Below are 23,442 nucleotides of genomic sequence, written 5' to 3' on the forward strand. Positions count from 1 at the left end.
TTCTCCGGGTCAGACTCTTCTTCTCACTGCTCGTAACTCTTCGGTCCTGAGCGGCAGCGGAGGCCCGGTGCTCGGTGCTCGGTGCTCGTTATTACGCAGCACTTTTCGGGGGTGGCGCGTTTGTCGCCTGCGTGTTTTGCTGGTTTGAGCACCGAGAAATGGCAACAGACCCGTGAGCAAGCACACTTTATACTGCGGGGCCTGAACGGAACAACGGCGGGGCGTTTTTACCGACAACCGGAGAGAACCGCAGAGACGCTGGGAGAACGGAAGGAGAGCAAGAGCCGCCACGGTAACGCAGATCTGTTTGGTTCACTTTAATAGCCGTGAATGACTTTGTCCGGGTGTCAAAAATGATTTCTTGCCACATTCAATCAGTTTGACTAGAACCGTGATGGCGGACAACTAATGAAGCTGCTAAGTAGTTAGCAAGCCGGCTAGCTAGGATTCATAATAACGCCTCTAGGTGGGATAATAGCGTGCTAACATTAGCGTGCTAAACTAGCCGTGTCTCCTCTGCTGCAAGTTGTCAGGCAAGAGAACATCCACATGGGGTGTTTGTTCGTGTAGAAAAGGGACAAACCCGCTAACTCCGTGTTGTAATGTCATAGATACCTAACCAACCCAAATAACACAAATTTGAGTGTTTTGGACTTAGATTAGCTCGCTGGCTAGGTAGTTGATATATAGCGAGCTAACGTTAGCATCGGTTGCAGATCAGTGGCAGCTTAGATGTCAGATGTGTCTGAAAAGTCTGCAGCGGCACAAACATTTCCTCAGTATTGGAGACGCCTCAGAGAATAGCGAGTCGCAGGTAAGTGACTTTACGAGCTGACGGTAGCGTGTTGGTAAATTGTTAGGAATGTTAGCACAACATAACGTCACTTTACTTTGGAGATGTGTAGTGTTCGCCTCTGGCCTAGACGAAGTTTTAAAGTGTGACTTATCTGCATCTTTACCACGTAATGATTCCTGTTATTGTTGTTAATTTCACTGTTGTTACTCGAAAAGAATGAAACAAACCCACATTTTGACTTATAGTCATTGGGTTTGCGTCTGTGAGGCGTTTGCTTGGTCATGTACCATAAAGATCCAGGTAAACACCAGAGGGCCTGACTGGGGACTGATGTTTATGACAGCATTGATACAACAAAGCAAACGGTCACACTTTGTAACAACTAACATTGTTGATGATTGTTACAGACAGAAGAGTGAGAATGAGCTCAGTGTTGATACCTGATCAGTCAATGCCAGGTTTAGCTCTCTCTGTCTCATGTTTGTCAGGCTCGGCCTTAACAAAGATTGACCAAACAAGACACCAATTAGTTTCAGCTGCTTATGAAGGTTTTCCATACATCTAGGCTGTCTGTGGCAGTGTAGTGTGCATCCTGCTCTCCCTTCTGCACCTCATACGGTCACACATTGTATGTATTAGTCGCACAGAGAGGGAATTACTTGCAGGAAGCTGTCACATGAGCAGCAACTTTGGCTGGCCGGCCCTGAAATATACTTGTTTGCTCACTCTCCTCTCACTCTCCCTCACTCTCACACTGACCTTTCAAAAGCATTGAAGCAGCTGTGAGGAAAGCAGGGATTGTAGCCTGCCCCCACTGTGTGAAGTGCTCGTGTCATGACTGTGGGAAAGCAGCAAAAACAGCTCTTTGTGATTTGTTGAGATGGGTGAGAGGTCGGATCAATCTTTGAAAAATACCAACGCAAGGGGATCGACACAAGTACTTTGTCAGGATAGAGGTTAAATAACGTAGTAATCACAAATGTGGGATGGCCGATGGTCAGCAGGCTGCTGCAGTGCAGAGAGAGAGAGAGAGAGAGAGAGGGGAGAGAAACCCCCTCCTCCAGCTGTTGGGAAGTTTAAGAAGTTTAGTTTGTACTTTTGTTTTCAGTTTGAAATGCATACCTTTGATTTGAGGACTGCATTGCAACGTTGAGAACAAGTTCAGCTTCAGACGAGGCTAGAATGTGCTGCACCTCATGTTTGTCATGTTTGTGTTGTAAGTGTGGTCATGACTCTGCTGTCTTCTCCCAGTTTGTGAGGGCTTTAAGTGACACCACTGTTCTGTCCATATAAGGGAAGACACACACACACACACAGAAGCATTTGGTTTAGTGTATTGGTATGCTCAATTGTTAAGTGCGGAATTAGAAATCCATACGTTGATTCCATAAGCAAAACCAAGTGTTCTGCTCTGACGAGTAGCAATAACCTGTGAGAATCATGATCATTGTGTAACATACACCAGTATATGAAATGCATTGTGTAGCAGTGAGGGTGCTGGCTGTTTTGTAAGCAAACCCAGACCCATACACACTCTCTGTTCTTCCTCACTGGCCAACCATCAGATCAGACGGGCTGAGCAAGTCCCCTCCAAATACCTCTTTATCATGTCAACCATAGATTCTCTCTCTATGCGTGTTGACCTTACACATGTAAACAGATGTATTGCCACGTAAGTTGCTGTCTCGTATCCTGAGTTGCACTTCCCTCACCCGAGCATGTGAGGAGACTTTAAATGAATCTTTGTTTATGCAGCTGTTTCTGTGTTTGTGTCCATTATAAGTGAGAGATGAAGCAATCAATAATCACCTTCAAGGGCAAATGGACACATCGGGGAATATATAGACATCCAAAAATACTGATTGATGGTAATGTGCAGCCAAGTGTTTTTGGTGGAACGTAGCGTCTTCAGGGCGACCGTTGGATTCATTTGAGTTCAAGCCTTTTAGTATTGAAGTTAAAGAGCCAGCTTGTTTAATCACATTCAACCATGTAGAGCTGTACTTGATCAGAGCCTTCTCATTATAGATGTGCATTGTATCGCATGGAGCCGATGGGTATGATACGTGTGTGTGTATGATGAAGGTGCTGACAGTTGCTCAGTCACAAAGTCTCTTCTCTGGAATCTGCATGGCTTATAAATGAAACTACTGCACCACCAGAGAAGTAAGACCCATTTTTTACGTCTGTGAAACAAGAATTACTAAAGCAACTCCATTTTGGGAGGGAAACTTATTTATTAGAAGAGATGGAGGTCAACGGGATTTGAATTAGAATTTTTTTTTAATGGATGCACCTCTGTAAAGTTTAGTGTTGATGGTCTTCTCTGTGCGTTTCTAGAGGGAGGCGAGCGTTACAGCAAGGACAGGAGAGGAGAGGAGAGGAGAGGAGAGGAAACCTTTCTGTAGTTCTGGTGAGGTTAATGTTGTATGCAGTTAAATTAAAATGCTATTAGGGTTGATGCATTTTAAGATATTGAGATTAAATGTCTTCTGTAGCTTCTGGAATAACTTGCTGGTCAGATGACTATATAAGGCAGGACAAACAGGACAGGGTTCAGCTGAGGAGAGACCTAACCTTACAGACCTGATCAGGACTTCCCTGTCAGCAGCCCACCTGGCTCGCCTGTCTGTTCGCTGGGAGTCTGCCGGGTGAACGCCAGGAGAGCCCCCGGAGGAAACCCCGGCCCGGCACAGTGAAAGCATAAAACCTGATACAGAAAGCGCTAGGGCGAAGAATTGATTCCATCCTTATTGACAGTGACGGTGCTAACTGAATCATTGCGTTCTGAATGCTGCACGAGAGTTTCTTAAGTGAAGATGAACCTCAGAGTGTGTGTCTGAATGGGAGTGTGATGAATGAAAAACAACCGCGGCTCTTCTGATGGAGGCACACCCCAAAGCTCTGCATGCTGTTTGTTACACACCCAGAATAAAGAGCTTCCGTGTTGGCATAGAGGGACCCAGATGCGTATGCGCTCGTGTTTCTGGGATCTGGCCCGTCACCCGTCCTGGCATCATCAGTGTGTGTACGCACAGGACGGAAGCGGTGGGAACAGAACAGAAGATTTGTGTCTTCCGAGTCGCAGCACAGCTTACTGGACACGCACTGGTGTGTGGACTGGAGTGGAAAGACAATTATCAGCCGACTCTGGGGACTGCAGGAGAGAGGGGAGAGGGTTAGCTGCATGAGCTGGCATGGGGAAGAAGGAGCACTGCAGTAAATACACACTGGGTTTTTTTCGAATAGGTAATTCCCCACTCCCGTTCCCGTCTCTGTGATTGATCAAAATAACGTATCGTCTGCCTTCATGACCTTCCACACATGGGCCAGACTCTGTCCACGTTTAGAGGTATTGATTTACTTCAATTTTTGTAATCGGATTACCTCGGATCTCAGGTTTTACGATCAGACATTATTTCATATAGCTACAGAAACATGAAGCAATGCTGTGTCCAGTCACATCCAGGTCTACTACTGCTATCCTGTCCAAAACAACAAAGAGTGATGACTAGTCGTCTAGGTTGCGATTGTCTTACCGATTGCTCATGTTGGATCGGCTGTGTGCTCCAGTGAGTTCTGTCACGTCTCCAAATTCTTCAGCATTGTGTAATACGTGACTTATCCTGGTTTGAAGGGTGTACACATTCAAACATTGAAGTTATTGATTAGTTACAGGCAAAACGCTACAAGTCTGGATATCTGAAGTGACCTATTATGGTGTAATTATTTATTTCTTTAATTTTTCTTTCTCTTTTGGATGGTGCTGAAGTCCTTTTTGCTATCTGCTCTCTGGCTACAGACAAGCAGACAGACAGCCAGGGGGATAGGGACTTGTGAGTGTGTGTGTGTGTGTGTGTGGTAGGGGGGGAGGCAAAGCTAATGTGGATGAGTCAAAGTAGAGTAGTAGACCTTCCAGCTGAGCTCATGTCCTCTGCACGACATTGGGACTTTTTTAAAAAAATCTCATTTATCAACCAAGTAGGTGTTTAGATATTTAAATTGACAGCAGTACAGCTACTTAAGCAGACGAGCTTCACAGCAGGGAATAGAGGCAGAAACTTTGAAATATTCTATAAATGGCAATTACAATGACTGAAGTGGGACTTTAGGCTCCGCCTTGTCTAATGAAGGAAGCCTCAAGCACTCATCTCACTCACCCACAAATGAGCCAATCACCTCCCCCCCTTTATCAATCTAATGAGCTCCTGACACAGATGCCAGCCATCGCCTTCACCACCACCACCGCCGTTAAGACTCAGAATCAGAGCGTGATGTTTCTCAGGTTCTTCTCTTTAGTCGGGACGTTACAGTCACTCTGTCTCAAGCATTTGGTCAAGAAAGCCTGTCTAGATTGACTTCCTGTGATCTGAGTCCAGTTTGTCACCTGTGGCCGTACAGAAGCTCAGACGTGCAGATGTGCAGTCTGCCTTTCACACGGTGTCCTTTAAGAGTCACTTGTGATTTATAACAGCACTTGGCCCCCGAGTCTTTAGCTTCCATTATAAAGGAGTAGGAGGCTTTAAATTGTTAATATTCTTCAATGTGGCAGCACAATGCAAAATGACCTTCAGCCACCGAGACAAACGGCAGTCTTTGGTGGCCCGTGATTTATAAAGCAGGTTCCTATGAATCCTGGAGAATGGAGGAGAGTGAGGAAGACTTTAAAATGTGCTGAAGGTCTGGGACAAGTTTGTTTTGACTTGGATATTTAACTTTTACTTGACATTTGTCTTTCACCGAGGATGAACGGTCATCAATTCTCCAACAGCCATCTGCAGACCTGGATGTATGTAGGTCCCAATAAGGTTTAAAGTTGGTTGATGTCTTAGAAGGCGCAATCCCCTGTGCTGTGGTGAAATCAGATGTTAGAGGCACGTTGAAGCTCTGGCACTAAGCGCTGGTGTTTTGTAGGAATACTTTGCTTCTCTAGAGCATCTGTCAACATATTTTTCTCTCCAAGTTCCTTGTTAAATAACCATGAGTGGTTTCTTGGAATTGCCGAGATGACTTGCAATCTCTGTTACTCTGGAAGATGATTCATTGTTGTAACAGATCTTTCCATAAGTCATATGCTGAACTAGTGTCCAACAACAGATCAACTTGATTGGTCAGCATTCAGTGTGTATTTAACCCTTTCAAAGGAAGCCCTGTATACAAAAAGATGTTGCAGTCTTTTGCTGTATTTATTTCCTCTGCTTTAGTAACTGCAACATGAAAACTGAATCTGCTCTCTGCTAATAGTTTTGTGAAAGTCTTGGTGCTTGGATCTGTTTAACACTTGGGTTTTAATAAACGCTGAGGTAGCAGTTTACCTTGTGAACATCTGGCTCAAAAGATCCCAGGTTTCATGTTATGCCTCTGTATGTCTTCTTGTTTTAGATACTATATGTAAAGGTGCAGCCACAGCCTTTAAATCACCCAAGGGATCAGAAGTGAACATATCACTGCCAACCCTTTGGTGTGGGACTTATGCTGCTGCTCACATGGATCCTTTTCTCTGTCACCATCTTCCCCGGCTGGCCCACTCATCACTTAGTTCAGGAACAGGCCGTCGCTGGCTGCTTTCTTGATTGGGTTCAGTCTAAGCCCCGTGAAAAGCATCCTGCTCAGACTCGGTGTCTGTGTCGGAGGATGAACCTTTGATGATCAGACAACAGTACGGCCCGGTCGGCTCCTGGAGCTGAAACTTTGGCAATTAACGGGCGTCTTGTCTTTAAGATAAGACAAAGATCAATGAATAAAGCTGCTGTGTTATGTTGTAACGTTGGGTTGAAATGTCTGCTGATGTCGAATACGGAAACACTGACATGGTTTCTCTTTCCTGTTTCAGAGGAACCATGGGACACGGAGTGGGCTGAACCAGAGGGTCTAGCAACACTCAGCAGTCGTGAGTAGACATCATTTCTCCCCTAATTGCTGAAACATCTGGCTATCATTCACTTCTGCACTTTCATTTCTATTGGTCCAAAAGTCTGACAGTTTTCCTGCATACCTTTCTCCTTGTTTGTCTTCTGAAGGCATCCCACTGTGGTGTATGACATGGCCACGGCCTCATCCAGAGCAGAGTCCAGCCATAACCACGGAGGAACATCACAGCTCCATGCCACTGGTGAGTCCACATGTACAGAAGAGCCCTGTTACTATCACAGCAGTTGCCAGCCTGTGACAGCCAACTGGCAAACACACACACACCGACACGCACACACGCACACACGCACACACAGACACACACACACACGTTATCTTCCCGTGTATTTGGAGAGCCAGACTGAGTTGGCAAACAGGACGGCAGCAAAATCCAGTAGGAAGCGCTTTACAAATAAAACAGATAAATTAAAGTAAATAATATAAATGTGTAATGTTGGATGAAGCCTCCATTCAGTGACACAAGCATGATGGTTGTAGTTATAGTGTCGTGATGTAAGAGGGCCGTTTCATTATCACACCGTGCCAACTAAACTGAAGTCAGACATGTTGGCAGCTGTGTGTTGTAATAAAGTTTAGTTCATACATTATTAATGTATTCTTCAGTCCATGGATGATCTGAACATAACTATTAGCCTCGCTGTAACCAAGCCACTTAGAGCCCAGCCCTTTACATAATATCCCCTGGTGTGTGTGAAGCCGAATCAGCGCTTTAATGTGAGGTCAACAACACACACACACACAGCTTTCTACCTTCCCTCCCTTGCTTTATTCATATTCTGACACAGTGAACTTGAGGAGAGAGTGCTGCTGAAGTCCCTGAGCTGCTGCTTCTCATGGTTCATACTGGCTCGGCCCCCACAGGCCCATTATTTCTACTCGGCGTCACCTTCAAAATCTGTTACTGTCCATCGCTATAGTGATACTGCCAGCCACACACACACACACTCTGCACTAACGCCTGGCATCAGAGTTGTCAGACGAGCTATCAGGAGACGGGCAGAGGGAGGTGACAAGCTGAAATAAAGATGAGTTCAAACTTTAGCAGCGACAAGCTCTCCTACTTTCTATTTTGAAGTCAGTAAGCATTTTGAGAAGTGTCTGAATTTTGCCTGGAAAGTGAACAGCTGCAGTGGAGTTGGACGATTATTAGGTCAGACAGATAAGTCACAGATAACAAGGCTGAGGACCACGATGGAGTTCCTATCAGATAATTCCGTACGTGCAGTCCAAACAGGAGGAGAGGAGACAGAACGACATGCGTACGCCTCAGAGATCCTGCTTCATTCACTCCTTTTGTCTCTAGAGTTACAGCACTGTAGTCAAGACTGAGTACTAAAAAGGCTGTAAGGTGATTCGGTTGTAGACGTGATTGAATTTGAGACACACACTTGGTTTGGGATGCAGTGTAAATGAAAACGCCGATAGCACAAATGTCCCCCTGGTTTCATATCTGCTTCCTGTGCCCGTGTGTTAGTTTCCTGTGCCAAACTCAAGAGGAAGAAGAGCCTGTTTGGGACGGCCATCTCTGCCATCTATGTGGAGGTGACAGCGGAGGGGGAGACGCGCCGCACAGCGAAGTCGCACAGCTCCTCCAACCCCAAGTGGGATGAGAGACTCACTCTGTAAGTGTGTGTGTGTATGTGTCAGTGCTACAGTTATGTGACTATCATCACGCTCCTCTCCTCTCATTCTCCCATCGCTGTATGAGAATTTGTGTTATAATTCACACCAGTCGTTGTTCAAAATGTGTTTGACAAACTAGCGTAGGAGGTCAGATTCTGATTCCCTCACTTACTTTGTCACTGACTCTCCTTCCTCCCCCCTGCCCGACCTGCTCCGCCCCTTTAAAGTACCCGGGGCGGGCCACGTCGGGCCATGTTTGAGGGAAGTGGGGTTCACGTTAGCAAATTCCTCCCAGACTTGACAGGAAGGACAGGAGTGTCTGAAGAGTGTGAAGGATTATTTTCTTTCTCCTCCTGGACGCTCTTCCATCAGGCTGGATTTGGTGCATGTTGTTCAAGCATGTCTAAGCCCCCATCCCTCTCCCTTATTCAGCAGAAACTCTATATATCATCCTGTACGGACCCTGGGCTGACATATTTGGATAAGTAATTGTGTAAAGGCAGACTGCTGTGAGCCGTCCCACAGCTCTCTGTACCAGTTGAGTCACCGGTGGAGCCGGCAGCCTCTAAACGACACTTATCCAGCTGCCTGGGCTCTTAATGGCTCAGCCAAGACGCCAGGGACATGTCATTGAAGATGCTAATGACTTTGATTGGGTAATTATTGCTGAATAGATGGGGGGAGGGGAGGGGGGGGTGCTGGTGTTTTTCTGTGAATGTGTTATGGACGGTTTGCATGTCGTTGGGGCTTTTAGAGACGGCTTCATGGCTTCATGGCTTCCAGGCTGTGACACACTTCAACTTGGGCTGAGGAGTGCGACCTTGAACACAATGCCACGCTGTGTTTAAATTCATGGGCAGGAAACACAAGGAAGCAGCGTGATGTGAGCCCATCAGTCTCTCAGCCTGAAGCATGAAGCACAGCCATGTTGCTCTTTTGGGTTTTTTGCGGGGGCGTAGCTGTCGAAAGAATGCAACCCAAAAAAAAAAGAAGTGGAGGACTCAACATGATGCTGAGTAAACAAGAGGAGCTGCTGAGTGATGGTGTTATATTGCTGCTTGCATTACATCATCCCTCCTTTCACTCACCCTAATAATTCTCCACTGTGTTGCAGCCCTGTTTTTATTCTGTGACTCTGAACCCGGTGCATCATCTGACCCCTCCTTCTGTTTGTGTTTACATCTGTTATTGGGGATTTGATTGGGATTGCAAATTGGAAACATGAATACCTGGGTCTAACCATGTAGAACATTAGTAACCTTGTTTAAAAATGTTGATCTTTACCTCTCTGCCGTCCTTGTCGCACACTCGAGTTATTCTCCAATTGTAGCGAGTACACACACACACACAGACGGAGCAGAGTGGAAACGGTGTGAAGCACTGCAGCAGTGTGTGTGTGTGTGTGTGTTGTCTCCCTCTCTGTCCCGTGTGAGGAATGCTAACCAGAGCAGAGTACAGCGTCTGTCTCAGCATTGTTTTGTTCTGTTATTACAGATAAGACACACGTACAGTCTGTCTGAGCCGACAGCCAGATTAATCTTTTGCTACGTGCAGGAAGATTAAATATTTCACAGCCGCTTCATATTTTGCTCAATGAAACTTTCTTGCTGATTTGACCGGTCTAAATGTGATGAGTGTTACCATCTTTACTTACGTTTGTCAGCTGATTCATTACAGATACTAGAAGAGAGAATTTAAACCTCCCCAAACCTGACTTTGCATGGTCGTGCACAAAACCCAGACTGACCCCAGACGGTCAATAACTCTCGCAGACGGCAGCAGCGTGCAGGTTCTGGCATCTATAATGTGTTATCAAACAGTGCTGGAAACAGGAGCGCTGACCTTCTCAGGTTCCCACTGCAATAAATTAGTCACAATTAGAGTGTGTGTGTTCAAAGCCTTTCAATTACTGTGCACGCTCACACCTGAACACAAATGGGATCCTGGGAATGCGTTTCTTTTTTTATCTGGCACCGTTTCAATTGGAAGCCTCCCTGATTTAATTTGTTTTCTTTCTAAAGTGGGTTTAATCTTCACTCTATGTTTTGTTTCTGCCCGGTTAGGAATGTAACGCAGAACACGCTGGTGGATTTCAGAGTATGGAGTCACCATACCCTGAAAGCAGACGGCCTGCTGGGCAAAGCCACGCTGGACCTGAAGCAAGCCTTGGAGCACCACGACAGGAAGTGTACGACAAACCACCGCCCAGCTCTTTCATATCGCCGACTTGTTGTAATTCCTCCCTCACACGGCCTCTTGCTCTTGCTCCGCAGTGGAGAACGTGAGAGAGGTGCTGAAGCTGAATGTGGAGCAGAAGGGGGCTTCGGTGGTCACAGGGGAGCTGACCGTCTTTCTGGATGGACTGACGGTCAATGACCAGGAGGCAGTGGCAACGCTCACCAACGGCAATGCAGAGAACGGCACCAGTAAGCGTCGCGTTGATATGAGTGAAAGTTAGGATACACAGCTTAACTCTAACTTCAAATGTGTAAAAGCCAAGGACACAGAAAACATTGAGAAGGTTTCCAGTTTAGTCTTAACACTTTTCTCTTCTATCCCTCGCAGAAATCCAACACAATGGTGATGCCATCCATGAAAATGGAGACTCATCTTCCTCTTCTTCTAGGACTGCCAACAGGTAAACCAACCAAACTTACCCAACCATTTTTGGGCATTTTTCTCTGCTCTCCACGCATCATAAGGAGGGAGACGCGTCGACTTACCATTTCCCTAAAAAGGCTGTGGGCCTGGTGGGGAGAACAGGGCATGCTTAGCCTCAAGTGAAGGAATGCTAACAAGCAGAGTGTTTGCAAGTTTCCCCACAATTTGTCAATTGTCCTCTAGGAGCAGATAAAGGCCCATTCTGAAGCACTCCATGCCTTCATATGCAGAGAAGGAGCCTTCAAAAGAGACGATTCATCCTACACACTCACACTATGTGCATAATGTCTTTGTCACGTCCCACTCTGAATTACTCTGGATAATATAGATGATCATGTGGTTAGATTTATCAAAGCTCACCAATCAAAGACCGGATGTTTCCTTAGATTTGTCTCATTCGTGGTCAACATGTTTATATGCAGTTACTTTCAAAATGGTTTAGAGTGGGCTTCTCTCCCTCTCTCTCTCCCTCTCTCTCCTCTCTGTTCTGAACTTTTCTCCACCTTGTCACCAACTCTGAATGGCTCCGTTCACATCTCTTCAACACCTTTCCCATCCATCTGTGTCCTTGTCATTTCACTTTTCTCCATCCTACGTTTCCCCCTCGTCCTTTTTTTTCCAGTTTCAGTGGTTCTCTCCCCTCCTCCAGGTGTCAATCTCTGTCGTGTGTCACACTGTGTGAAAGTGCCCTTCAACCAGGCTAACAGGTCTTTCAGTGGAAATCCAGGGAGAAAACCCATCTGCACACCAGACAGGAGGTCGGGTGTGTGGGTAGTTTAGTTTGAGAGGGCATTGCTCCCTGCATTAGTTGCTGAAAAGGCTGCAATCACAAACAAAGCATCTGTACAGCCTGATAGTATGTTCTCTCCTGTTGACCATTCATCTTGTTCTTCTCTCTGATTTGTGTTCCTCGTGGTGTTCGGTCACGTGTGTGTGTGTGTGTGTGTGTGTGTGTGTGTGTGTGTGTGTGTCGGTGCTTTTTCACTGCATGCACCTCCATCCATCCAATTAGTTTCCTCTTTTTTCTCCTTATTTCTCTAAGTGTTAGAGCCCACGTCTGGGGCAATAAATGTCTGATATTTTCCTCTTGTGTCAAACTATCTCTCGCCCAGACTTGAGTCATATGTCAGGTTTTTCTGTCTGTCTTGGCCTTGCTTGAGCTTTGGTGTGGGTTAGTTTGGGGCAGCAGCAGAACACTGCCTGCTCAGAAACAAAGGGGTCTGTTCAACCGGGCCGGGCTTTACGTCACCATGCCAGCCTACTGCTCCCTGAATTACCCTTACTGGACAATAGCATCAGTGTCACGAGCCTTTAACCGACACATGCACAATACAAGAAGCGTGCATTTTGCTTACTCGGGGGAAAGTCTGGCGTATACGTCGTCCCTGAGCTCAACCTGACAGGCTGATCACCTAAAGAGGAAGAGGTTCCTGTGTCTGGTAGAATTCAAAGCTGAAGACGACGATGCCAACCATTGCAGATTCCAAGCAGCTTTTTGTTTCTGGGTGAGAGGCAGAGAGAAAGTGATACAGAGACATCATTCACACAGTGATGCCTCTCTTGTCCATCCAGTTGTGACTCCAGTCAGCTTAGTTAAAAAGGTAGACTTTTAGTCGTGTGCTATAAGTAGACACAGAATGTCAGGGCCTCTTCACAGATGGAGGAGTTTGTCTGATCCTCCCTTGTGTGTTTCCCCCTGCAGCACAGTGAACGGTAGAGACTCGGCCTCCAGATCAGCGTCCTGTTCAGCATCCAACGGCGTCGACGACCAGTTGCCTTCCAACTCCTGCAGCCCTGCCCTCGGCCCTGTGGTCAACGGAGATGCCACGCCCAACTGCACCCCAGTCCACCAACCTCTGGAAAGTGACACAGAGAACCCAACAGGTAATGAACCCATGAGGGAACTCTGAGGTGGAAGTCGAGGCTCCAGGTTAGAAGCGTTTTCTGCTATGCGCTCTAAATTAATTGCTTCTTTATTCCGCGGCGGCCACATCTCTTACTCCTGCCGTGATCTACTCCCGAGTGGCCGAATCAAATACCCCTGAATCTAATTAATGCAGATAAATCCAGTCTACTATCAATTACCTGAGTTATATATTTATACTGGAGTATTTCCCAGAAGGTATTGGTTGTACTCCTGCCTTTAGTTCCAGTCTTCTTCTTCTTTGTTGATCTGGTGCTGGAAAATAGTAGAGTTAACCAGTAGGTCCATCTTCATTACTATAGGCCTCTAATCTCTGCTGACGTCGGCACATCTGTCAAATGCTCCCTGGAGGGAGAGAGGGAAAGCTGAGTGCAGTGCGTTGTGGAGAGCAAGCACAGCACCAGAGGCACAGAGACTAGGACCAAGCCAAATCTGACTGCAGAATATTCATTCTTTCCTTGTATTCCAAACCACCAAGTCAGGCAAAGAGCAGTTTGCTGCATTGAACACATTGGCACATTGTTCAGTGGAGCTTCTGCTGCAGGGGAATCAGCTGTGGATTCTGCTGCTGGTTCTGATACTTAAAGATATCTATAAAAACATTTCTGATTCTCTTATTCATTCCCTTCTCTCTGCTCAGGTAATTTGACACGTGTAAATGTAGGTATTTTTTATTTTAAGTTCAACTTTAGGAAGAGTTGGAGAAACCAAGGTAAACACGCAATGTGATGAGGTCATCCATTGTGACAAACCCACAGAAACCAATCCATCACTCCAGCAGTGTTTGCACGCAATTTGTAGGCAGACCATTGCGTAGCATTTCCTTAGGTTCAGTCAGAAATAAATGCAATTCTAACCTCTAAATTCTACTGTTGTGAAGCTTTTCTGTCTCTTTTTGAAAGAGGGTCTGAACAAGACAGCATTTCCTCTGCAGTCAGTTGAAGTGACTGTTTGTTCATATTGACAGTCTGTGTTTTGTCTTTGTGAGTCACTATTGGAATCGGTTTGATGGTAACTCATAACTACACACTGACGTCACTGAAGTCATGACCTGAACTTATGAGCCCCACCATTGTGTTTGTCCTGCCTGCAGTCAATGGGGACTCCTTTGATGCTGCTCTCAGCCCATCATCTGCTACAACATGTGATGTGCTGCCCCCTGCAGATGACCACAACAACTGTCCTCATGATATTACCCTGCCTGAACCAGACGTGGCAACAGATAGCACATCTTCACCCCTGCCAACCTCTTCCTCCACACTGGCTCCACCCCCTTCTTCTACTGCTAAGCCTTCCGACAGCGCTGCTGAGCCGTCACCTTTAACCTCCCAAGCCCAGGCGGCCACCACCATCACAACCTCCTCCTCACCACCACCACCACCACCACCGTCCTCCTCCTCCTCCTCCTCCGCCGCCCCAGCAACGGGAGAAGCGAGTGCTTCAGGAGGGGAAAGTGCTGCAAGCAGTGGTAACAATGGGACTGAAGCTACAGATGGAGCCAAGCCCAGGCAGCAAGCCCCCAATGCTGGTACCCCGGATCCTCTACCACCAGGGTAACAGCTGCCACTTACTCTTCCTTTCCTTCAGGTTTTTCAGCTAGATTAGTTGAATGATGGCCTAGGAGAGAAAGTAACCAGCATTTAGCATGATGTCTGTTTTCAAGTCCTATTCATAAGATCTCTGTGTCTTTCAGGTGGGAGCAGAGGAAAGACCCACACGGGAGAACGTACTATGTAGACCACAACACCAGGACCACCACCTGGGAGAGACCACAGCCTCTACCGCCGGGGTCAGTCTGTCTCACTCACACATATCCACTCTATGTGGTATCTTCTTCTGTCCCACTTCTACTGTACTGACTCTTGGTTTGCCTGTTGTCCCCTTCGCTCGATCAGTTGGGAAAGGCGAGTGGATGACCGGGGCAGGATCTACTACGTCGACCACAACACCCGCACCACCACATGGCAGCGTCCTACCATGGAGTCGGTCCGCAACTTTGAGCAGTGGCAGAGCCAGCGCAGCCAGCTGCAGGGAGCTATGCACCAGTTTAACCAGAGATACCTCTACTCTGTAAGCCTCCACCGTACACCCCTCACCCTGACCTCCCCCACATATACCTGCATCATATACATGTGGATTGGAAACAATAATCCAAGGGTCACAGGTTTCTATCTCAGTCTCTGCTGGTAACATTGGCATGATACTGAATCAATACCTAATAATGTGAACCTTCTGTCTGATATTCGGACTCTTATAAGAAGGTCCTGATGGATGAGCCTGTGCATCACTGTGTATGTTTACAATGCATATCAGACCCATAGGCCACTGTTGTGATCTGGCTTTTTATTACATTTTAAGTAATTAAAAATGTTGCAAGAATAGTTGTGTAATTACACAGCCAGCAGCTCTCACACCACTGAGACAACAAAAAATAAAACAACCCATATTGGACAAGCCTTGATAAATGTCCCTAATGAAGGACAGACTGAGGGGACGGCTGCTGTCCCTGCTGGAGTACAGAGTTATTATAACCACTGTGATGTAATGGATGAGTATGGATTTGTAACTTAGGAAAACTATTTTTTTTTTCTTCCTCACAGGAAAATGTCCAAACTTCATTAACTGTATGCACGCTGTTTAGTTAAGTGAGTGTCCACAGATAAATACTGGCCATCTGCTCGGCTGCAGACTTTCCGTTTTCCGCTCGGTGAACCCTCCACCTTATTAAATAACCTGCCCAGTCTGGATCCATCCAGCTCTCAGCTTTTATCATCACATCCCTTAATGTGCATTTAGCTCAATGCACTCCCATCCTCAGCCCTTACTGCAGAGGTGTAAACATCCAACATATGCTCCTCCAACTAAAGAGAACTATTTCCTCCAAGATCAACTCTCACTTTGGTTTATCTCTGCCCTCTGTAATCTATTGAGATGATCCATTGTTATTATATTTGTATTTAAGAGCTCTGTAATGGCCACAGTGTGTGTTTTGGAGAATACAAAAGCATTGAACGTATTTTAAAGCACCGATCTGGCATTTTTTTATGTTTTAATCAATTTATTACAAAACACCTTATTACCTTTATGTGACAGTAACACTTTAATGTGATAAGTGACAGTTTTCTAAAAAGTTTTCCATGTTTTCCTCAGCATCCAGGCAGGTTTATTTTTAGTTCTCTTCCATATGAAAATCATCTTGCAGAGACCTGAAACTCCCCTGGCTACATAATCCATCTCAGTGATCAGCTTGTGTGTTTACCACCTTCAATAACAACAAAAGCAGACACTTCCTGGCCTCACTGCTTCCTAATTATAATGTGTAAACAACCCCCCCCTCCCAATCCAATCACTCTGATGGGCTTAGAAATGACTTTGTTATCCTCCCGTCTCTGCCTGCTGTGACTCATCTCGGGGGTTCACGCCCCTCGTGCGGCCCAAAGGTGAAAGCCCCACCTCTGCACCCCCCCACCCCCACCTGCTCTAATCTCTTTGTTCTTCCTGATGGTCCCTCTCAAGTCTTTTAAGTGAGCCATGACGTCATCTTCCATGAGGTTGATTAGCTTAAAACCCAACTCCACAGATAGTTTCAGAGTTGGGGAGTGCAGAGCAGGGGTTTGTCACAGGAAGCAGGCTGGTCGCTCACTGACCAGCAGCAGGATTCACCTTTTTGGGGAATATAGCTGCAATTTTTGGATGATTTTTCTTTTGGAATATCTCTGACCAGATTGCTTTTGGGAGTTGACTCGCCGTCTAAATGGATCTCTTTATTTGCATCCCGTGTTTACAGGCATCTATGATGTCTGCTGAGAATGATCCTCTGGGCCCGCTGCCTCCTGGCTGGGGTAAGTTCATCCGGTTACTGCCTCCTATTTTAGTAGTTTACTGTTTCATTCAACTTCTGCATGTTGTGTCTACGGTTAAACCTTTATTATTATGACATCACTATTGTTGTTATTAGTGTCTTCTTAACCTGCTAATTCCGAATCTGTGTCTTTCTCCATAATAGAGAGGCGCGTGGACTCTAATGACCGTGTGTACTTCGTCAACCATAACACAAAGACAACGCAGTGGGAAGACCCCCGAACCCAAGGGTGAGCTCAGAGTCAAATCCTTATGTTCTCACCGTTTACTCACAGAAACTCTGAGGTGAAAGATGATTGTTATGGCCACCATTCGGAGCTTGACGGAGAGCTGGCACCTATTTTCCAAAATAGTGTCCATAATGCTGTCTTGTCTGCCTGTCTGTGTGTGTGCAGGCTACAGAATGAGGATCCTCTGCCTGAAGGTTGGGAGATCCGATACACAAGGGAAGGGGTCCGTTACTTTGTGGATCACAACACCCGAACCACAACCTTCAGTGATCCGCGCACTGGAAAGTCCTCTGTGTAAGAACGCCTCTCTAAATGAACTCACCCATGTGTTTGTTTGTTTTAAGAACAACCTTCTCCATCATCAGCTTTTCTTTGTGCCATAACCTAAAGCTGCAGCGCTGTGGCTTAGTCATCAGAATAACAGCAGAACAGATTTGTGTGAAAGTGTTCCATACATTCTTTTATTATATGGTAGAGATGTGACTGTTAGACGAACATAAATACTTCCAACAAGGAAGGAATATGATTTATTGTCTTCCAGCTGACCTTTATTCTCTCCTCTCCTCCTCAGCACCAAAGGCCCTCAGATTGCTTATGAACGCAGCTTCCGGTGGAAACTTGCTCATTTTCGCTACTTGTGCCAGGTTAGTCTTTTGTCCTCACACACTCTCTTGTCTCCTTTATGTCTTTCATAGAGGAGAAGCACATGGCCTGGGTTCTCTGGAAGTGTTCCTGCCCAAACATGTCCTCATTAACATCTACTTCTCTTGAATGTTCTTCTGTGATTCATCTCTCATTTCCTTCTCCCAACCACATGTGTAGAGCTCCCTCTGGTGGAGCGTTTATGTGCATCCTTAATGCATTTCAAAGAATTGATAATAAGGACATATACAATCCTCTAAACTACACACAGTTTTAAGTCCACAGCTGTGTTTAACCTGCAGCATCTCATTGTGACGTGGTCTTTGTCTCTTCCTCCTCAGTCTAACGCTCTCCCCAGCCATGTGAAGATCACCGTGTCCAGACAGACGTTGTTTGAAGACTCTTTCCAGCAGGTAAGTGCACCACTCAGTCTCTCCTCTCCCACTTTACTGTCATGCAAATGCAGTAATGCATTTCAAGCAGAGCGATGGCAGCCTCCACACACACACACACACACACACACCTGAAGCTTCTGACGTCCTCAGCAGAGACGTTGTCACTTCGCACTTGCATGTCAGTTATCTGATGTTATAACAGCTGAGAAAACCTCTTGTGTGGTTGAATAGATTATGGCCCTGAAGCCTTACGACTTGAGGAGGAGACTCTACGTCATCTTCCGAGGCGAGGAGGGACTCGACTATGGTGGATTAGCCCGGTAAGATGGAGCAGAGACCAGAGGAAGTCACTGGACTACATTTACTGTGCATGGAATTCTGTGATGAATTCTTTCCCCCTGGTCTCTTGTAACTCATGACCCTCATTCCCACTCCCTCTGCCGTCCCTCTTCTTTCAGAGAGTGGTTCTTCCTCTTGTCCCATGAGGTTCTGAACCCCATGTACTGCCTGTTTGAGTACGCCGGCAAGAGCAACTACTGTCTGCAGATCAACCCGGCCTCGGCCATCAACCCCGACCACCTCTCCTACTTCTGCTTCATAGGCCGCTTCATTGCCATGGTGAGCTTACAGGCTGTCCACACACACACACACTCGGGTCACTCAGGGTTACTCTATCAGGCTCTTCCAGTTGACCAGAAGCATCACAGGCAACACATTCTATTCTTTTTCTATAAACTTGCTCGTTCTCTTTTTGCAGGCACTTTTCCACGGCAAGTTCATCGACACTGGCTTCTCCCTCCCCTTCTACAAACGAATGCTGAACAAGAAGCTCATCCTTAAAGATCTGGAGTCCATCGACCCCGAGTTCTACAACTCTCTCATCTGGATCAGGTAGCCTGTCCACTTTTGCCCAGTAACCCTTTGATGTTTGAGTGTTTGATCAGGAGGGCCGGCCGGGTTGTTTTGTTGTTGCCGATGGTGACTGTTGTCTCTCTGCAGGGACAACAACATTGAAGAGTGTGACCTGGAGATGTACTTCTCTGTGGACATGGAGATCCTGGGGAAGATCACTTCCCACGACCTGAAACCCGACGGCACCAATGTCCGAGTCACCGAGGAGAACAAGGAGGAGTATATCAGGTAACAGGCCGCTGCTTCAACCGCTCTGGAGATCGACCCCTGCTCCTTTTAGCCAGCGCTGCATATTTGTCGGCCTGCCCAGAAACAGCCTGAGCACCGGTTAGACTCCCAGCACACGAAACCCAAACCGTAAAGCATTCTCCGTGTTTATGGAGAGCTTCATATTCCAGTTTGAGTCCGGTTTATAACCAGTTTAATAATCTGTTCAGAGGGGGAAAGTGCCAGATAGCAAAATAGAGTGAATTTGTTTGTTGAGCCCTGTCATCTTCCCTACAGTCTAATGGCAGAGTGGAGGTTCTCCCGTGGGGTCGAAGGTCAGACCAAAGCTTTCCTGGATGGCTTCAATGAGGTGGTTCCTCTTCAGTGGCTCCAATACTTTGATGAGAAGGAGTTAGAGGTGAGCAGTCAATCTCACCCCCAAGCCTATTGTTTTATTGTTCAATCAGCTTTTGGACTTTTGATTCTTCACTGTATTCTGCATGTCATTCAACTTTGTGTGCGCTTGTGTGTGTGTGTGTGTTTGATCCAGGTGATGCTGTGCGGAATGCAGGAAGTGGACCTGCAGGACTGGCAGAGGAACACTGTGTACCGTCACTACACCCGCAACAGCAAACAGATCATCTGGTTCTGGCAGGTAAAGGGTCTTCAGTCTCTATACACACATACACACACACTGGACAAACACAATTATGAGTGAGGGATGTGGTCTGTAGTCAACGCTGTGTGTAGAGACTCTCATTAATGTGTGTGTGTTGTCGTTCCTTTCTCCCCTGCAGCTGGTGAAGGAAGTGGACAACGAAGTGCGACTGCGACTCATGCAGTTTGTCACGGGAACCTGCAGACTTCCTCTGGGTGGCTTCGCTGAACTCATGGGTCAGTGACTGACACATACATGCCAGGATACACACTCACTCACACTCACACTCACACTCACACACTCACACTCACCTGTCATCATCATCTTATTTGTAGGGAGCAACGGGCCTCAGAAGTTCTGCATTGAGAAGGTGGGGAAGGACACTTGGCTTCCTCGGAGCCACACATGGTGAGCAAACACACACACACACACTGACCAACCACGCCTCCTCTAGCTCTCTAATGATTCCCGGCAGAGTGCTCGGCATAGTAGGACTACCTGTTCTGTTATCAATCCTCAGTCCTTTCCGGTTTGTGTTTCCAGTTTCAACCGGCTGGACCTGCCCCCGTACAAGAGCTTTGAACAGCTGAAGGAGAAGCTGCTCTTCGCCATCGAAGAAACCGAAGGATTTGGCCAAGAGTAGGGGGGGCGGGGCCTTCCCTCGTCTCCCTCCATCCCTCACTCCCTCCCTCCATCCCTCCCTCCCTCCCTCCCTGTCCGTCGCTGTTCACTCAGCCAAGTAAAACAAACTAAAAAAAAAAAAAAAAATTGCACAGAATAACCACCAATGTATATAAGCTATTTTGTCATTTAAAAACCAAATCTTAATTTGCAGCATCGTTTTTGCCGCAACCTCCTGGACCCCCCAGCCCTTATATAGTATATCAAACCCCATCATAAAATATGCAAGCATTTCAGCATTTTTGCTCGTCTGTTCCAAACAGAAGTCAGTGATGTGTAGTTAGAGACGTCGTCCTCCCCACGGCTGGATGGGTTTTTAAAAAAGACAAAGTGTTCTTGAGGATTTTATAGGTGAAGTGCTACCTTTATTTTACAGCTCTAGTTCTATAGAGCTTTTAAAGGGCGACTGTAGTATTGGAGTCTGGTGCCTGAGATTATTATTTTTTTTTTCCATTAGAACCATAGTCAATGTTGCAATCGTTTGTGTGTGTGCTTGCATGGCTGCCTCTGACGAAGAGAACACGGCCGTGACCGCCCTCAACCAACCAAACAAGTCCCACACAGAAACGTGCGTACGTGTACGCACAAGACATTTCAGAACGGATTGCTATACAAGTATTGGAGCTTTGACCATCATTACAAACGTCTGCAGTGTTCTGGATGTCTGCTGGAACCTCATCAGCTCCTGTATGAGGGAACAAAGTGGACACAAACCTCACACAGATCCACCCCCCCACACCCCTGCAGTGAGATTATGGACAGCAGCCTTAAGTCAGAGACGTCTCCTGGTTCTCCTGGTCCTCCTCCTCCTCCTCCTCCTCCTCCTCCTCCTCCTCCTCCTCACGCTGCTGTCAGAAGAATGTGCCGAGACAAAAACATTTATTCAGATTGTGTTTCAAGAAGCAATGAGGCGTCTCTAAATCATAGGGGAAGGACGTTTACACAGCAGCGGGTTGAAACAAGAGTCTGGACTCGTTCCAGGACTCCAAAGACTGCAGCAAGACCGCAAAGCAGCAAGATAGAAGAACACACACACACACCACTCTGCAGCATTGGAAGAGTTAATTGTGTGTGTAATTGGACCAGCACAAAAATACTGGGGGGGGGAGGCAATCATCAGTCAAAGTCACAAAGGATATTGGCTCTGAAATAAAGTCTCAGAAGAAATTGAGTGCATCGATTTATCCCAAATTCACATTCAGACAGAATCATAAAGGAAGCGTTCAGCAGGAAGTTTAAAGCGGCAGTAAAGCGTGTAAACACCTCGGTTCTCTTCTTCCCTGTCGACCTATTTCTCCATTTTTTATTTATTCAGCCCATGTTCAAACTCGTTTGAGTGTTCTCCTCATGACATCGGAGCCTTAGTTTGGTAAACACGTCAGCAGCAGTCAGTGTGATAGAGGCACCAACTTGCCCCAGACCAAACAGAACCTGTGAACCTTCAACCATGCAGCTCCCCTCAGCAGCCACAGGCCCCTTCTGTCCCGCTTCATACTTCCTGTTCAGCCCTCACCTTCTCCATGTTCTCTCCCCGGCTGCTTCGGAGGGCATGAACTCGGAGCTAATGTCAACTCCAATTCTGTTGATTCTAACTGACAGCTCTGGTGCTTATTTTTTTTCTGTCGTTGGTCTAAAAAGCAGAGAAAAGGCGACGGCACTCCATCGTCCCCAGCTTCTCATTTCCTCAAGCTTTGTGTTTTCAGGCCGCCGCCGCCACGCTATGTAGACGCTATGTCCTCACACAGGGGCTTATGTGACTAGTTCAGTTATCAGTCGTGTATATGACATCTGCTGAGGTGTCTCCCAGGGGATGAGCCTGAAGGAGGGACGAGACTGTGTGTGTGTGTGTGTGTGTGTGTGTGTGTGTGTGTGTGTGTGTGTGTGTGTGTGTGTGTGTGTGTGTGTGTGTGTGTGTGTGTGTGTGTGTGTGTGTGTGTGTGTGTGTGTGTGTGTGTGTGTGTGTGTGTGTGTGTGTGTGTGTGTGTGTGTGTGTGTGTGTGTGTGTGTGTGTGTGTGTGTGTGTGTGTGTGTGTGTGTGTGTGTGTGTGTGTGAGGAACCTGTACTGTGACAAAAGGAGCCAACGCTTACCAGAAATCAGAACTGCATTATGTTGTGCTTCCTTTTGAACAGAAACCCTTAATCAAAGACAAAAATCAGCTGTGTATGTGAATATTCATTGTATAAAGATTCTGAAAAATAAAGTACTTAATTATTATAATGGAATACACAGAGCTGCCGCTGCATTGATGGAAGTCTGTGACGCCTTTGTCCTCATCAGAAACAGAGGGGACAGTTCAGCTCGCCTCCATCACAGTCGGTGACCTGAATAAGCAGCAGGTGTTCGATTGAGGACTGAATTCCCGCACCGACTGTGGTCCAGGCCGACTGAAACACATCCAAACTGTAACATATCATGTGTAGATACACACTGTAAACACCTACTACACTGTACAGAATGCCCCTTTACTGGAGACGATGTGTATAAAAGAGTCGTTTTTAAATCTGCTTTCACCCATTTTAATGAAGAGGGATTTATGAGATCAAATAAGTCAATAAACCCCTCCCCCTACATGCTTTTTTGTTGTGAGAATAATGGGGGACGAGAGGCCTTCTGCTCAGGATTCACGACAAAACATAAACTGTTGGTGATTTTTAGTCTGTTCTTAAAGAAAAATAAAACACTTTATCTCGTCTTGATTTATCTTTCTGTTTTGGTTGGATCTTGCCTGTGGAAAGAACCATAATTTAATAAATGTATCTGACCATCTTTACAGCTGCTTGGAAGTCATTTCACACACTGTGGGGTTGATAGAAAATGTGGTGAGGTGATGTTTGTTCTTCTGATGGGTAGAGGGGACGGATGGGATCGAGTGAGTTCAGATTCAAAGGAGGGGTTTGTTGTAAAAAGCAGTGTGGTGGC

The 23,442-nt window shown here is 46.4% G+C and overlaps 1 protein-coding gene across 3 annotated transcripts; it reads left to right on the top strand.

Annotated features, from left to right (window-relative positions):
• The first annotated feature begins 11 nt into the window (after positions 1-11).
• On the top strand, positions 12-23,285 carry wwp1 (WW domain containing E3 ubiquitin protein ligase 1). Of its 3 annotated transcripts, none has more exons than XM_076138059.1 (25): positions 12-292; positions 6,630-6,686; positions 6,817-6,908; positions 8,202-8,349; positions 10,414-10,538; positions 10,624-10,776; positions 10,916-10,988; positions 12,714-12,895; positions 14,029-14,488; positions 14,629-14,724; positions 14,831-15,005; positions 16,723-16,777; positions 16,942-17,026; positions 17,192-17,320; positions 17,598-17,670; positions 18,010-18,081; positions 18,295-18,383; positions 18,522-18,681; positions 18,821-18,954; positions 19,063-19,203; positions 19,480-19,600; positions 19,733-19,837; positions 19,980-20,076; positions 20,176-20,248; positions 20,384-23,285. In XM_076138059.1, the coding sequence occupies exons 3-25, from the start codon at positions 6,839-6,841 to the stop codon at positions 20,481-20,483; spliced, it is 2,916 nt and encodes a 971-aa protein (XP_075994174.1). In that variant the 5' UTR covers positions 12-292; positions 6,630-6,686; positions 6,817-6,838; the 3' UTR covers positions 20,484-23,285. The 3 variants fall into 3 exon arrangements, with proteins under 3 accessions (XP_075994174.1, XP_075994177.1, XP_075994175.1); XM_076138062.1 differs by having other exon boundaries at positions 14,101-14,488; XM_076138060.1 differs by lacking the exon at positions 12-292 and adding an exon at positions 299-814.
• Positions 23,286-23,442: the final 157 nt, after the last annotated feature.

The sequence above is a fragment of the Genypterus blacodes genome, unplaced genomic scaffold (assembly GCF_046128005.1).
Source record: "Genypterus blacodes isolate CSIRO-AG114 ecotype Tasmania unplaced genomic scaffold, CSIRO-AGI_Gbla_v1 ptg000348l_1, whole genome shotgun sequence".
Classification (NCBI taxonomy): Eukaryota; Metazoa; Chordata; class Actinopteri; order Ophidiiformes; family Ophidiidae; genus Genypterus; species Genypterus blacodes.